This window comes from Denticeps clupeoides, chromosome 17 (genome assembly GCF_900700375.1).
Source record: "Denticeps clupeoides chromosome 17, fDenClu1.1, whole genome shotgun sequence".
In the NCBI taxonomy this organism is placed as follows: Eukaryota; Metazoa; Chordata; class Actinopteri; order Clupeiformes; family Denticipitidae; genus Denticeps; species Denticeps clupeoides.
The window spans coordinates 10229446-10242331 of record NC_041723.1 but is presented as its reverse complement, the minus strand read 5'-3'; the positions used below and the strand labels follow the sequence as shown (position 1 = coordinate 10242331).

At 41.5% G+C, this 12886-nt stretch overlaps 1 protein-coding gene across 7 annotated transcripts in view; it reads right to left on the bottom strand.

Moving 5' to 3' along the window:
* ptprz1a (protein tyrosine phosphatase receptor type Z1a) overlaps positions 1-8129 on the bottom strand; it is a 38525-nt gene extending 30396 nt beyond the window's left edge. For all 7 annotated transcript variants that reach the window (XM_028957418.1, XM_028957420.1, XM_028957422.1 and 4 more), the window contains exon 1: positions 8064-8129. In XM_028957418.1, the coding sequence (XP_028813251.1) occupies positions 8064-8118 (55 nt within the window). In that variant the 5' untranslated portion in view covers positions 8119-8129. The remainder of the gene's footprint in view (positions 1-8063) is intronic.
* Positions 8130-12886: the final 4757 nt, after the last annotated feature.

Here is a 12886-nt window from a genome sequence, read left to right as displayed (position 1 = left end):
GTATCAGACACTGATATGGGCATGGATTACAGGGCTACACAACCACACCACTTTAAAGTATGGTCAGTGTTGGGCTCTTTAACGTTAATATATCCAACATATAAAATATATAAAAACTGAACCACACAGAGCAAATTACAGAGGTATTTAGGCCTAGGACAGTGTGCACTACAGCCTGGCCGGCTGAATGGCTTTCATGAGAAGTCTATTCAAGTACAAGTCCACTTGTCAGGGTACAACTCCAACCCCTGAAGAACCCCAAAGGCCTTCAGAACTGAACTTCATTCAGTAAGGAAGGGCCCATAAAGAAAGAATGGGTGTACAAAGTTCATATACAAGCTTCTCCCTGAGTGAGATCTGTTAGTACATAATGGATAATGGGTGGCTAAGCTGCGGTAGAGGAGGAAATCTGTTGTATCCCTGAAATGCACTTGTGTCTTTTAAAAGAGAAATCCAATAAGTGCTGAGCTTACCCCTATTTATCCTGCATACTTACTCCCTGACCTCAAGACTGTAACGGCTGCATATGAAACTATCCATATACTTTCAACTTCACAGCAACTATTTCTAACATGGATCACAGTTCTACAGTTACCAGAATAAAAAAAAACATAGCGAAGCTAAACACAAACATCAGTTAATAATGTTCATTTCTGCTGACAAGACAGTGACATCCTATGACAAGTTCTTCACAATATTGTACATGTGACAATGTAAAAATGTCACAGCACAACACTTATCAATAAAAAAACTATAAAAGATTACATCACAGTGGTCAACGTAAAAATGTTTTGTTTAATCTAACAACTGCACTCACCTATAATTTACATCCTAAATTACCTATAATTTACGTCCTATTGCATTCCAGCAATTACAGCATTTAAGTCTGTATATCTTCTGAACTCTTATTTATTATTTTTCTAATAGCTCTATTTACTGGCTCACCCCTGTGTATGTTGAATGAATCTGCTATATGATATATGAAGAAAGAAATTCACAAATCTGCTCATATTTCTGCTAAGTAGATATGGGTTAGAAGATTGTGATTAAAAGAATAGGCCTCTCTTTCAACATGTTGTGACAAGAGAATCTTAGAAATACAAATATAAGTGACTGTTTTATTAAGTGCGATGCAACCACACACACTGCAAGCAGAATTTCATGCATGTGCCAGCTTATGTACGAGTGCAGTCATCACAGCAGCAGATTCACTACATCCTTTGTAGTATTTTTAGTAGTAGTATTAGTAGTATTAGAATGAACTTTGATTTATGCACCTTTTGATTTATGCAGAGTGACTGTCACTAAAGATGCACCTGATATGTCTTGTTCAAAAATAATATTATTTTGAAGACAATGAAATACTGAAATCAGTTGCATTTCTAATTTTTTAATGTAAGGACAGATTGACATTTAAGAATTTCAATCTCATTTGTAATCTCAATATACATTTCCAAATAAATAAAACTCCTTCAGATGAAGTCAAATTTAGGTGCATCATACTACTTTTTATGAAACAAACCAATCAAATGATTCCCTGGTCTGTACCTGACACCAACATTAATCAATATAATCTACACAATCTCAGCAACTCTGCCTATTCTCAGTTGTAATCACGGCCAACAGGCTTTTTCCAGCGAATCAGCATTCAGAAGACATCAGACCCGACTCCCAGAAAACAAGCGGGCCGCCGGCCATGGTGACTTCTCCCAGTCTCTCTGCCATTACCATGGACACACCATCAGTGCACCCCCTTTTCAGCTTTGTGTGAGCCTATATCATTTTTGTAGTGTTGCGAGCCTGATCTGTCTCTCTCAGAGTCTCCCTCCAGACAACACACACCAGTCCACTTTTCCACCAGGCCACCAGCTTCCGAGGCTCCCACACAATCCCCCTTGTCGTAGGCTATTAGCAATACTTCAGCCCAACTTCCTGAAGAAGAAAAAAGAGTTTTTTTTCTTGCTTAGTCACTGCCCTCACAGTGAAAGGTCTGTAAACATTTACAGTCTGCTTGAGGGATGTTTTAAACAAGGAGCTCCCTTAGAGCCCAGTGTTTAGACAAAGGGTAATCTGAGAAAGCTACAGCGGTACCACGGTTCAGCTCTTTACCCACTTTTTTAACACTTTAAATCAACACTTTTAATGTACTTTGATGTGACACTTTTAATATTCATTAAGGTGCATTCAGAAATAACTATTCAGTGTAGTATTGTCATTTGGCTTTTTTTTTTAAATGTTTAGAAAAGGCTGGTAAATCTTATTTATTGGCTGATATTTTTCTATTAATGTGTGAAGGGGACAAACGACATGACTGAGCCTAAGGAAATCTGGGTCTGGATATCTGGCTATAGTTGAGGGCAGATGGACATGGAGCCTTCAGGTTCACTTGAGGCTCAGATGAGTTAATGGGAACTCCTGAGGTAAACAATGACCATGGTGGGACAGGGTACCTACTGCAATGTCCATACAATGGCTTCTAGTCAAAGTGTGTTGAAAATGTCTGTGTAATAAACGGTATTCTCCCTAGAATAACATTCGCATGTACATTTGGGGCAGTGGTGGCCTAGCGGTTAAGGAAGAGGACCGGTAATCAGAAGGTTCGATTCCCGATCCGCCAAGTTGCCACTGAGGTGCCACTGAGCAAAGCACAATGCTCAACACAATGCTCCCCGGGCACCTGTCATGGCTGCCCACTGCTCACCAAGGTGATGGGTTAAAAGCAGAGGACACATTTCGTTGTGTGCACTGTTTGCTGTGCTGCAGTGTATCACAATGACAATCACTTCACTTTCATTTACATCATTTGGAAGACGCTTTTATCCCGAGCGACTTGCATGGTGTATGGTGATGTTGCACGGTGTAGAAAAATATAACATAGTTTAAAGGTGCTATTGGTAAAATTTGGTACATTTATGCCATCAAGTTTTGTCAGCACTTCACCAGAGAGGTCTGCGGATTTTGGTGATTTTTAAATCACCAACTTCAAAAGCACTGCCACAGCCAAAAGCACAGTGCGCTAGCTATTAATATATTTTATATATTTACCTCCCAAAGCATGTAACTTGTAACCAGTTTTTTTCAATGGTTTTCAAACTGACACTGACCATAGCTTGACAGACAGGTGGGACAACGAAACGAATTGTTGCGGGAGAAACATTTACTTGTGTTGATGTTCAATTGACTGACTCTCTGTTGATAATGGGCTGCTTTCGACATTTATGACAGTAGAGCAGATGACGTGAGGCTACAGTATGTTATTATCACCTTGTGCATTTCTCAGTGATGTTAGCTAGCAGGTTAGCAGGCTAGTAAATTCACTTTCTGCTTTTCTCCAAGTAATTTTGATTTAAACAGCCAACTTTATGATGTAATCAGCTTAACCATTGGTCATTGGATTTTATGGATTTTAATTGATATTGTGTCTTTCAAATGTACATTCTCATATGTTTCACATTTTATGCATAAAACTGTGCTGCGCCTTTGCATTCATTATTGCATTCATTTTTTCATTTAGCAAATGTACATATCAACGTACAAACAAAAATGCTTAAAATAATTGAAGCTTTTGTAGAAAGCTTGGCTTGGCTAAAGAGTCTGAGATAACCTGCTCTTAAGTGGGCAGCCCACAACAATCAGCCTCCTCATGGGAAATCATGATTTAGTGACTTTGAACTTTACGGTTCTTCAGACTGCTCTGCTGGGAACTGGCACTCCATCAACAACATGGTTTAAGGGTGCTTTCACGCAGAGCGTGATTGATTGGCACAGAAAATAAAGTGACAGCTAGAAACATCCAACAGGCAGCCAGACACCCCAGGTCTGTGCCTGGCACTAGCCGCTCATAAAACCTAGTGAAGATGAGCTGTTGATGAGGCGCACAAAAAATGTCTCATCCTCAACTGTGACCAATCGTTTTAAGATGATTGCCACCTGCATAAAGGATCCATTTTAAACAGGGGTCTGTGTCGGCCACTTTGGCACAAGTAGGTCTAGACAGGGAATAATCTAACCCAGCAAATGGAACTAAAGCACCACTGAGTGGAAAAAGTATGATTTAAATAGGCGCTCAGCTAAAAACACCACATCTGAGAGTTTTCACAGACAGAAGAGCTGCCGATTGTCTCAATTTGGCCTTAGTCTGTTCACTGTTCACTTGTTATTCTGGTACTTGTAGCAATTAAAAGTAACACCTCAAATTCAGTGTAAGCAATTAGTGTGGATGTGGGACTTATAAAAGTCTGAAGATGGCCATATACTGCATATATCAAGGGTCTGTAAAATAATATCAATTACATATTATTGCCGGCAAATTTTGTTAGTATAACGCTACTATAATTCTATTATGCAAAGTATGCCTTCCTAGTCGTCAAGAGAGGTTTCAGAAAATAAAGCTGGAGTTTTTCACCTGATCTAATCCACAGACATTTTCTCTTGACCATACGGTGCAGGCAGGGTGGACAGGATTAACTGGCAGTATCAGACTCATTAAAGACCCCCGCAGATCTCATGTTATTTCCTTGATGGCCTCAGGAGCCCAGCGAGCAGCTATTTAGAGCGATAACCTAATTGAAAAGGGGACAGATTTTCTGATGGGGAATTCTCCCGGGAGGCTTTTGTCCTTGACTCAACCTGAGATGTTATCACAAGAGCCAAGTGCAAGGCTTCAATTAAAAGCAACAATTTTCTAAAAATGTCAGTTTTATAAATGATCTGTTGTGAAACCAAGTTTGTTTCATTTGTTAAGACAACAGGACAAACATAGAAAACTATTTAAACCATTAAACACTGATCTTGACAGCAATTGTGGGTTTTAGATTTTCTGCTTAACCCCATTCACTGTAGCACCAATCCTGAACATGACCTACAAAATGTATTGAAACAAGGAATTGGCACGAATACCTCAGTTAACCACAATTCAACTATGAGATTCCTTACAAGAAGTCTTCTACAAGATTCTCCTGAGAAAATCACTCAACGGCACAATATTGTGAAATGTTAAGAATCCGCTACAGGTAACACATGTATGTGATTTATATGCACGAGTGACAAGAGTCGCACTTTGCAGGATTATTGCATGGTTGACATGAAGAGCTCTCAGTCAAGCACTATTCACAGAAGAAAATAAGCAAAGCGTGGTAAAAAAATACACTCTGGACGACAGCAACTGCAACAAAATGGCTTTTCAGACCCTTCATTATGAGAGGCGTGTGCACAAATGACACTCCTGTCTTTTGCACAACCGCTTCCTCTAGTTAGCCATTCACACACTCCTGTAATTCAGGACAGTGTTGTGAAAGACAACGACGCCCGTGTCTTGCTAATGTGTCTTCCATTTATATACCCTGTCCACTCTATTTCTTCTCCATGCTGTTGATCTACCTGAAAATACAGACTACTGTATTTTTCCAGTAGATAAAGCTCCAGTAAACAGTATCCCACTCGGCACAGTTTCAAAACACATGTTCTGTACATCAGGCATCTGAATAATCCTGAACTGCCCCACTGCTGTGGATGAGAAGCAAAATGGAGTTCTGTCACATTGCAAAAAAATCAGGATTTGCCCAAGACTTTTGCCAACAGCTTGGGGTATTTTGGACCACACACCCACAGATGCAGGTTTTTCTCTTCTAGCTACTCTATGGGAATCTACTGGGAATCTAATGGCCTGATGCAAGCACGCCTTTCAGGCCACCCCTGTCCACTTTGGTTATTAATTAAGTGGCCAGTCAGGGGCAGAGACCCTCCTGGCACAGGTCCACCAGCAGAGTTTGTCACCAGTCACACCAAACATGGTAACGAAGAAAGTTGGCAAGAGCAAAAGACGGGGATCTAAAAAAGGATTTAATTAATAAAGAGAAAAGAAAAAAATATCTTTGTAGAAATAAGGGTTTTAAAGAGGTGAGACACTTCATGTCATTGTAGTTTAGACACACAGTCACGCTCCCACAGGCCTTTCCAGCTCCACCATAGGACAGCATCCCGAGCTGCTCCAGAGCTGCTATGACAAATCAGCAGCCTGTTTGAGTGTGACACTCACAGAGCTGTGGACAATGGGTCCCCCATCCCACCCCGCAGCTCCATGCACCCCTGCGAACACAGGCCAGCCCTCTTCTAGCCAGCCCGCACACAAAACAAATCATGCAGCTGACAGCATAATTCACGGCGGGTCTGGGGGCCCGGGGCCTCGCTGGGGCTGAGCTGCGGTTCCCCATCACCCATTCACAGCCACTCCCTCCACCCGATTCAGGAGGCAGGACCAGCCTCGCAGCCTCGATGAATGCGCTTGAGCCTAATACCAACTAATCTGGTCATCAACTGGCCCTGCTGCCCGACTATTTTCCACCAACTGCCAGAAATGGGCATGGAGTCTGGAAAAGTGAAGAGCCGAAGTGAGCGAGATAGCAAGTCAAAGATTCGATCAGGAGAGCACATTGAAAAAAGAAGGTATAGGAAAAACAATAAAAGAAATGAGTAAATAGTTTTCATGGTTTTTCAGGATTATAGTGGCAAACACAAATGCTTGAAGATGCAATATGATGTCCACTTTTACATATAACATCTTATTCCAAGAAAATAAATAATTGATAATCAAATCATCTACAAATCTTCTACTTCAGCACACAAACCTCTAAACTGCCATCACCGCAAGAGGAAATCAGTAATGGAGGTTCAGTAAGTCATGTTTACTACAGAGGTACTATTGCCTTGCCTCTCTGGTGTATTGTAAAATATCTCATTTTGATTATTTAGGTTTTTTAAAGTTTAATGTAAAAAACATGCACATTGTGCCTTTAAGGGATTAAGAGACTTTGCATTTTTCAAGAAAAACGCGGTCAGGGTGTGTGTTCCCCTGCACGTCAACACAGGTGAAAGCATGCAAGGCGAGTGCTGCTGATGTTCACCTGTCTTAATAGACACCTGATTGACAGGTCATACAACCGACATACAGCCAACGCCAGGATTCCGGCAGCCCGGCATTTCCACTCAACTGCTAGCGTTCGGTCTGTAACAAGGCCACTTGCTCTCAGATTCACCATTAATTTCCCCCAAGGTTGCATTATCGAGCATTTAAACGAGGCGTGGTTATGTGTCCCCGAGGAGGTGGGGTGTATAAGACCAAAGCAAGATGCACAACACCGGGAGGCTTTACTTTAACTTCAAATTATTCATCCTAGGAATGGTCATTTTATTCAGGCCTGTCATTAAAAATCATTTTACTTAATTTTGCCATCATCCTAGAGCGAATACAATGAGCTCTCTGTGACATTTAGTTTATTTCTCGCCTGTGAACCAGAAGACCCGGGTTCAAATCCCACTTACTACACTTGTGTCCCTGAGCAAGACACTTAACCTTAAGTTGCTCCAGGGGGGGACTGTCCCTGTAAATACTGATTGTAAGTCGCCCTGGATAAGGGCGTCTGGTAAATGCTGTAAATGTAAATGTAAATTTTATAAGTTCTGTGTCGGAGAGAGAAAGCGAGGCGGCGACGACGGAGCTCCATTCACTCCGGTGCTACGTTTTCACCAAATCGCTGCTTGTCTGGGTGCTGAAAGAAAGCGCTTGACTTAGTAATAACCCAGAGTTCCCCCGACCAGCGTGGCGAAGCCCCCCATTCACGTCTGACAGGTCCCATTCGCGAGTGACGGACCTGACAAATGCCGGACGCCCGACGCGGGCAAACGTATTAATTGAAGCAGAAAACGATATTATATGGGGCCACTTGAGAACTCGCGCTGGCCATCTCTTTCTCTTCCAGCTGCCCGTAAGGACACAAAGGCAAGGCTAAGATTACACCATAAAAAGGAAAATGCTGTTACAGTATATAATGCAGACTACTGGCCTGTTTGTTTTGACTAATCTCAGTTCCTAGTCAAGGACTGTTTTATTATATTGTAGAAATATTTACATATATAGATAAAAAAAAAAAAGTTTACCTTTACTCCAAAAAGCCTTTTACATTCAAACAGAACGAAAAAGTGTGTAGAGTCCCTTTATAAAAGAATGCAACGAACCAGATTCGTGCTGAAGCGAACTTTTGGAACAGAGCATCCGAACTCCTTACCTATGTGCCAGGCGAGCAGAAAGCAGAGCGCGTTCCTGGTTACGGTAACGTCCATATTCCTCCAGCCTCCCCCCACCCACCCAAAAAAAAAAAAAAAAAAAAAGGTTTAATAACTAAGAGATGCCGAACGGGTGGATTTGTGTCGGCAGCGAAGCTCCCGGCGCGCCTTCTGGCTTTTTTTTTATTTTATTTTTACGTTGCTCGCATTTTCACGCGGAGATGCCCGTCGCGTGCGCGCGCGCAGCCGCTGTCTGGTCGCGGCGCGCCGTGTGCGCGCGACCCTCCGAGCGCGGGAGCGCGCACGCGCGCGCGCGCCGCCCACAGACCGACGTCGGCTGGCCACGCGGGACGCCTCGTCTGCTTCTGCGGTTTATCTCGGTACAGGTAATGAACCAATACAAATACGTGCGTGTGGAATGGATAGAAATTCCACCTGTAGAGTGGAATAATTTGGAATAATTTGCCATAAATAAAAATAAAATATATAGTATTGACTTTAAACTGCTGGTCTTGCTTACTTACACCTTGTATTGCCTGGTTAATGTACAAGACACACTCCCACAACACACACCTTCTTTTCTGTGTTACCTTTAAGGTTCGTAGAGATGTTGACATGTATGGTTCCTCAAAATATTCAACACTAAACAGCATGATGCAGACATGGCCTGGTTCAAATATGGCCTAATTAATCATTGTTGGTTTTATTGTCACTTTACACATATTTCTTTTATTGTGAAGGCCTCTGTTGGAGTGGGGTGAAGTAGTTACAACCAGTTAGATAGCTCCTGTGTATGAAGGACAGAATATGTGTGTGGGTGTATATGAGGAGGGGGAAGGGCTTGTTACAGACACCCCACTTGGACCCGGACGGGGGGTTAAGAAAAGGGAAAAGGGCCTCTCCGGGTCTGCTGGGGCCATGACATTGTTGTCACTATAACAGTCTTAATTCCTTCACTGTGAATTTTGGCCCTGCCTTTTGACATTTAAACCTAGCTGACTATATTGCTTTGTGCTCGAATGTCATGATGATGAAGACAGTCATAGTGAAGATATTAAATCATTAAATGTTATATTACCAACAAAACCTGCTTAATATTGCAGTATGACGGTTTATTTGTACTTTAAGATTTAGTCATGAATAACTGTAAATCAAATGTATGTGATTCTCAACTTTATTTGCCAATAAATTCTGTAATAATAACCATAACAATAACAATAAAATATATTGTTTAGAAATGTCTCTTTAGAATTTTTGTTCTTATTCAGTCCAGCCATCATAATTTTAATCCACTCTATTTATAATGTCCCATACATACAATTATTAGTGAAGGATGTTCCTGATGTTTTGGTTTAAACCAGATTTAAATCTGACGGTCGGCAGATCACAAGGTCCTTCTTAAAGTAGAGGTGTGTTCGGTCAGAATAACATTAACATTTACAGTATTTATCAGATGCCCTTATTCAGAGCGACTTAAAATCAATAGTTACAGGGACAGTCCCCTTGGAGACACTCAGGGTTAAGTGTCTTGCTCAGGGATACAATGGTACTTCGTGGGATTTGAACCTGGGTTTTCTGGTTCATGGGCCAGTGTGTTTCCCACTAGGCTACTATCATCCTTATTTCATTTCTTATTTCGGTCTTGAATGTCTCTGTCTGGCCTGATGTTACAACTGCACTGGGCCAAACCTTTAAGAAATGGAAAGGAATTTGTGTTGACAAATTCATGACCATGTCCCAGTGATGTTGTGCTGGTGCAAATGATTTGCTAGGAACTACTGCATCCATTTTTGTAAAAAATGGATGTAAAACAAATGCAGATCTATTGAGAAACTCTGAATGGGCGCCATTTTTAATGAATGTATTCCATTTGAACGCAGGCACATGCTTCCGTCAAGATGAAGGTTTCCCAAACCAGTTCAGGCTCTCAGTGTCTCAGTGACCAGCTGCATTTTCAACATCAATAATGAGCTCCCATGTTACGCGTCCTTACACTTGAGAATATATTTGCATAATTTAACCCGGATTATCTGTAATGTATGCAGAGTCTGCTCCTCACTGGTTTGATTTCATGTTTGCAGGCAGGGGCCTAATAAAACTACTCCTGCAGTAGGCATTGTTGCCAGCCGTGCATGAGCGTAAGTGTGTGCACACACAGCCTCTCCAGTCTAAAAGCTTCCCTTAGCACTAAGTACTTATCATAAGCGATAGGAATTTGCAAGAGTGATTTTAAGCACAATTAGGCATTAAGTATTTATAAACGTGACTGAAGCAAGATCAGCACACACAAAAAATTTTGTCAGAAGAAAAGATAGGTTAAGTGCTTTATTGACTGTTGGTTTGTATTGCGAAAAGTTAAACAAAGATCAATAAAGTTGAAAAAAAGTACACATGCAGTTTATAAATGCATATTTTGGCATCAAAACACAGGTATCTGGCTAAGACATAGTCTTTTTTGTTGTGTATTCTCCAATAAAGGATCAAATAAAAGCAGACATTGTCATTAACCTTCTCATAGTGCATAATTTTATTGAAGATGTTAATAATCTGTGCTATGGCCTCATTTACAGCAACCCCCCCCCTCTCTCCAGCCACTGCTGTTTTTGGTTCACTGCCTTGACTGGATTCACATTACACCACAATCCACAGCAGCCCCCTGGCAGCATTATTGACAAATTGCCATGTCACCAATCTCCAAATTGTGCAGGAGGCATGATCAATACCTGTCCCAGTAATGGGAGGTGTTGGCATGATTCCACCATGCCTTCCCCCAGCCACCCGCTGGCAACAAGGCAGCGTTCTGTCACCCATTCCATGTGGCAACATGGAAATATATATGAATTCTTCCACTGTGTCACTCAGGAAAGGAGATAACTGGAAGTACTTCAAATAACAGAGACATGATGTGAATTTGTGTTTTCTGAAGAGCTTCCATAACAATGGTAAGTAGGCATTACAATTCGGTGAGTAAGTCCCCATCATGCATCCTGAAATGCAATAAATGGTAATGAATAGTGAATGAGTGAGTGAGATCACTATTTGAAAATCTTTCTCTGAAAATCACAGAACCCAAGAAGTCACAAAAATCCTTAAGAACAGATACCAAACAGAGCAGATAAATTGACAGAAGGAAGGTCAAAAACTCAGTTTCAATAAATATCCTTTAAATAGGCATTTCTTATTTAAAGTGCAACCTGAATTATTATGTGTGTGACCTGCACTGTCACAGACCTGGCGGGTATTTAAATATGTTTTTCAAAATGACATAACTGGCTTTATAATGATCCATCTCTTCTCATGATAACATAGTCATGGGTGGCAGTAGCCTAGCGCTGCATATAAACCAGAAGACCACAAAGTCACAGGTTCACACCCTACTTACTACCACTGTGTCCCTGAGTGACTGAAACAGTCTTCCAAAGGAGTTCCTTGTCCACTCATAAAAGGCAAAAATAAATTAGTTTCACCAAAAATTAGAAAGAACTAAAAACCAAAACCATGAAAATGTTCTCATTACATTCTGAATGAAATTTCTGAACGTTCACACACCAGAGCCCTTGGCTCTCACACTTTTGATGGGCCATCAATATTCAAAGCTCTGCAGCACCATTGTGGAGCCTTGGTTACCATTCACATCTTATGAAGATTAACTGTCATTGTAGGACTCCAATATGCTGGCCTTCCGAGAGATTGTGAGTCTGTTCCCAAACTCATTTTCTGGAGCATGAGAGCTGTGTCCACTGCAGCGTGGAGCTCTCGGCATACCAGACCCTGAACAAAACACTCCTTCAGAGTCCCCAAAACTCAGGCTTTAAATCAAAGTTTTTTCAAATGACATCAGGTTCCCTGAGTTTGTGGAGAAAGGGTGACAGGATTGGGAGGTTCTTTCATCTGAACCCAACCCAGACTTCTGTCTCTGCTATGGTCGGTGAGTTAGGAAAGAACAGACCTACACATACTTGTTGAAACACACACACACACACACACACACAGTGATTCATGAAAGTGTTAAAACCCTCTTCAGATCAAAAGTAGTTACATAACAAACACAATTAACACAGCTGTTGGTGTGGAGACAAAAATGCTTCCTATGATATAATATAATACAAGGGTCAGACTAGCCAATAGTGTATTTCATATGGAAAAGAGGTGAACTGAACAATTGCTTCTTTATCTGTCATAAAGAGAAGCCAACATGAGCAAATGCAGTGACAAAAAATATGAGTGATAAATAGGGCACATAGCCATGTCAAAGATCCTGTCCACGTGTCACACCAAATGAAACCGGCTCATTAAGGCATGATGAATCTGCTCTCCATCTCAGGGTTGGAGCACAACAAAATCGTTAACATTGACTGACCGCTGTTCAGATGCGGTGACAGGGCCACACATCACTCCCAAATACAATCAGAGGGAGCAAGGACAAGTTACATGCCACTAACCGCTCACTTCTATTATTCTCTCAGTTCAATGTGGTGTTTGGCAGTGGTGGCCTAGCGGTTAAGGAAGTGGTACCGCCAAGGTGCCACTGAGGAGCCACTGAGCAAAGCACCGTCCCCACACACTGCTCCCCAGGCTCCTGTCATGGCTGCCCACAGCTCACCAAGGGTGATTGGTTAAAAGCAGAGGACACATTTCGTTGTGTGATCACAATCACTTCACTTTCACTCAATGAATTTAACATTTTAAACATAGTAATTCATTTTTCCCCCATCAGGCTAAAACCCTTGCACAGGTCACATGGTCTTCTCCATTACAAAAATGTTCTTTGTCCCCCCACTCCAGTCACTCCTGCAACTACTATATAAACACACCATTCAGTGGA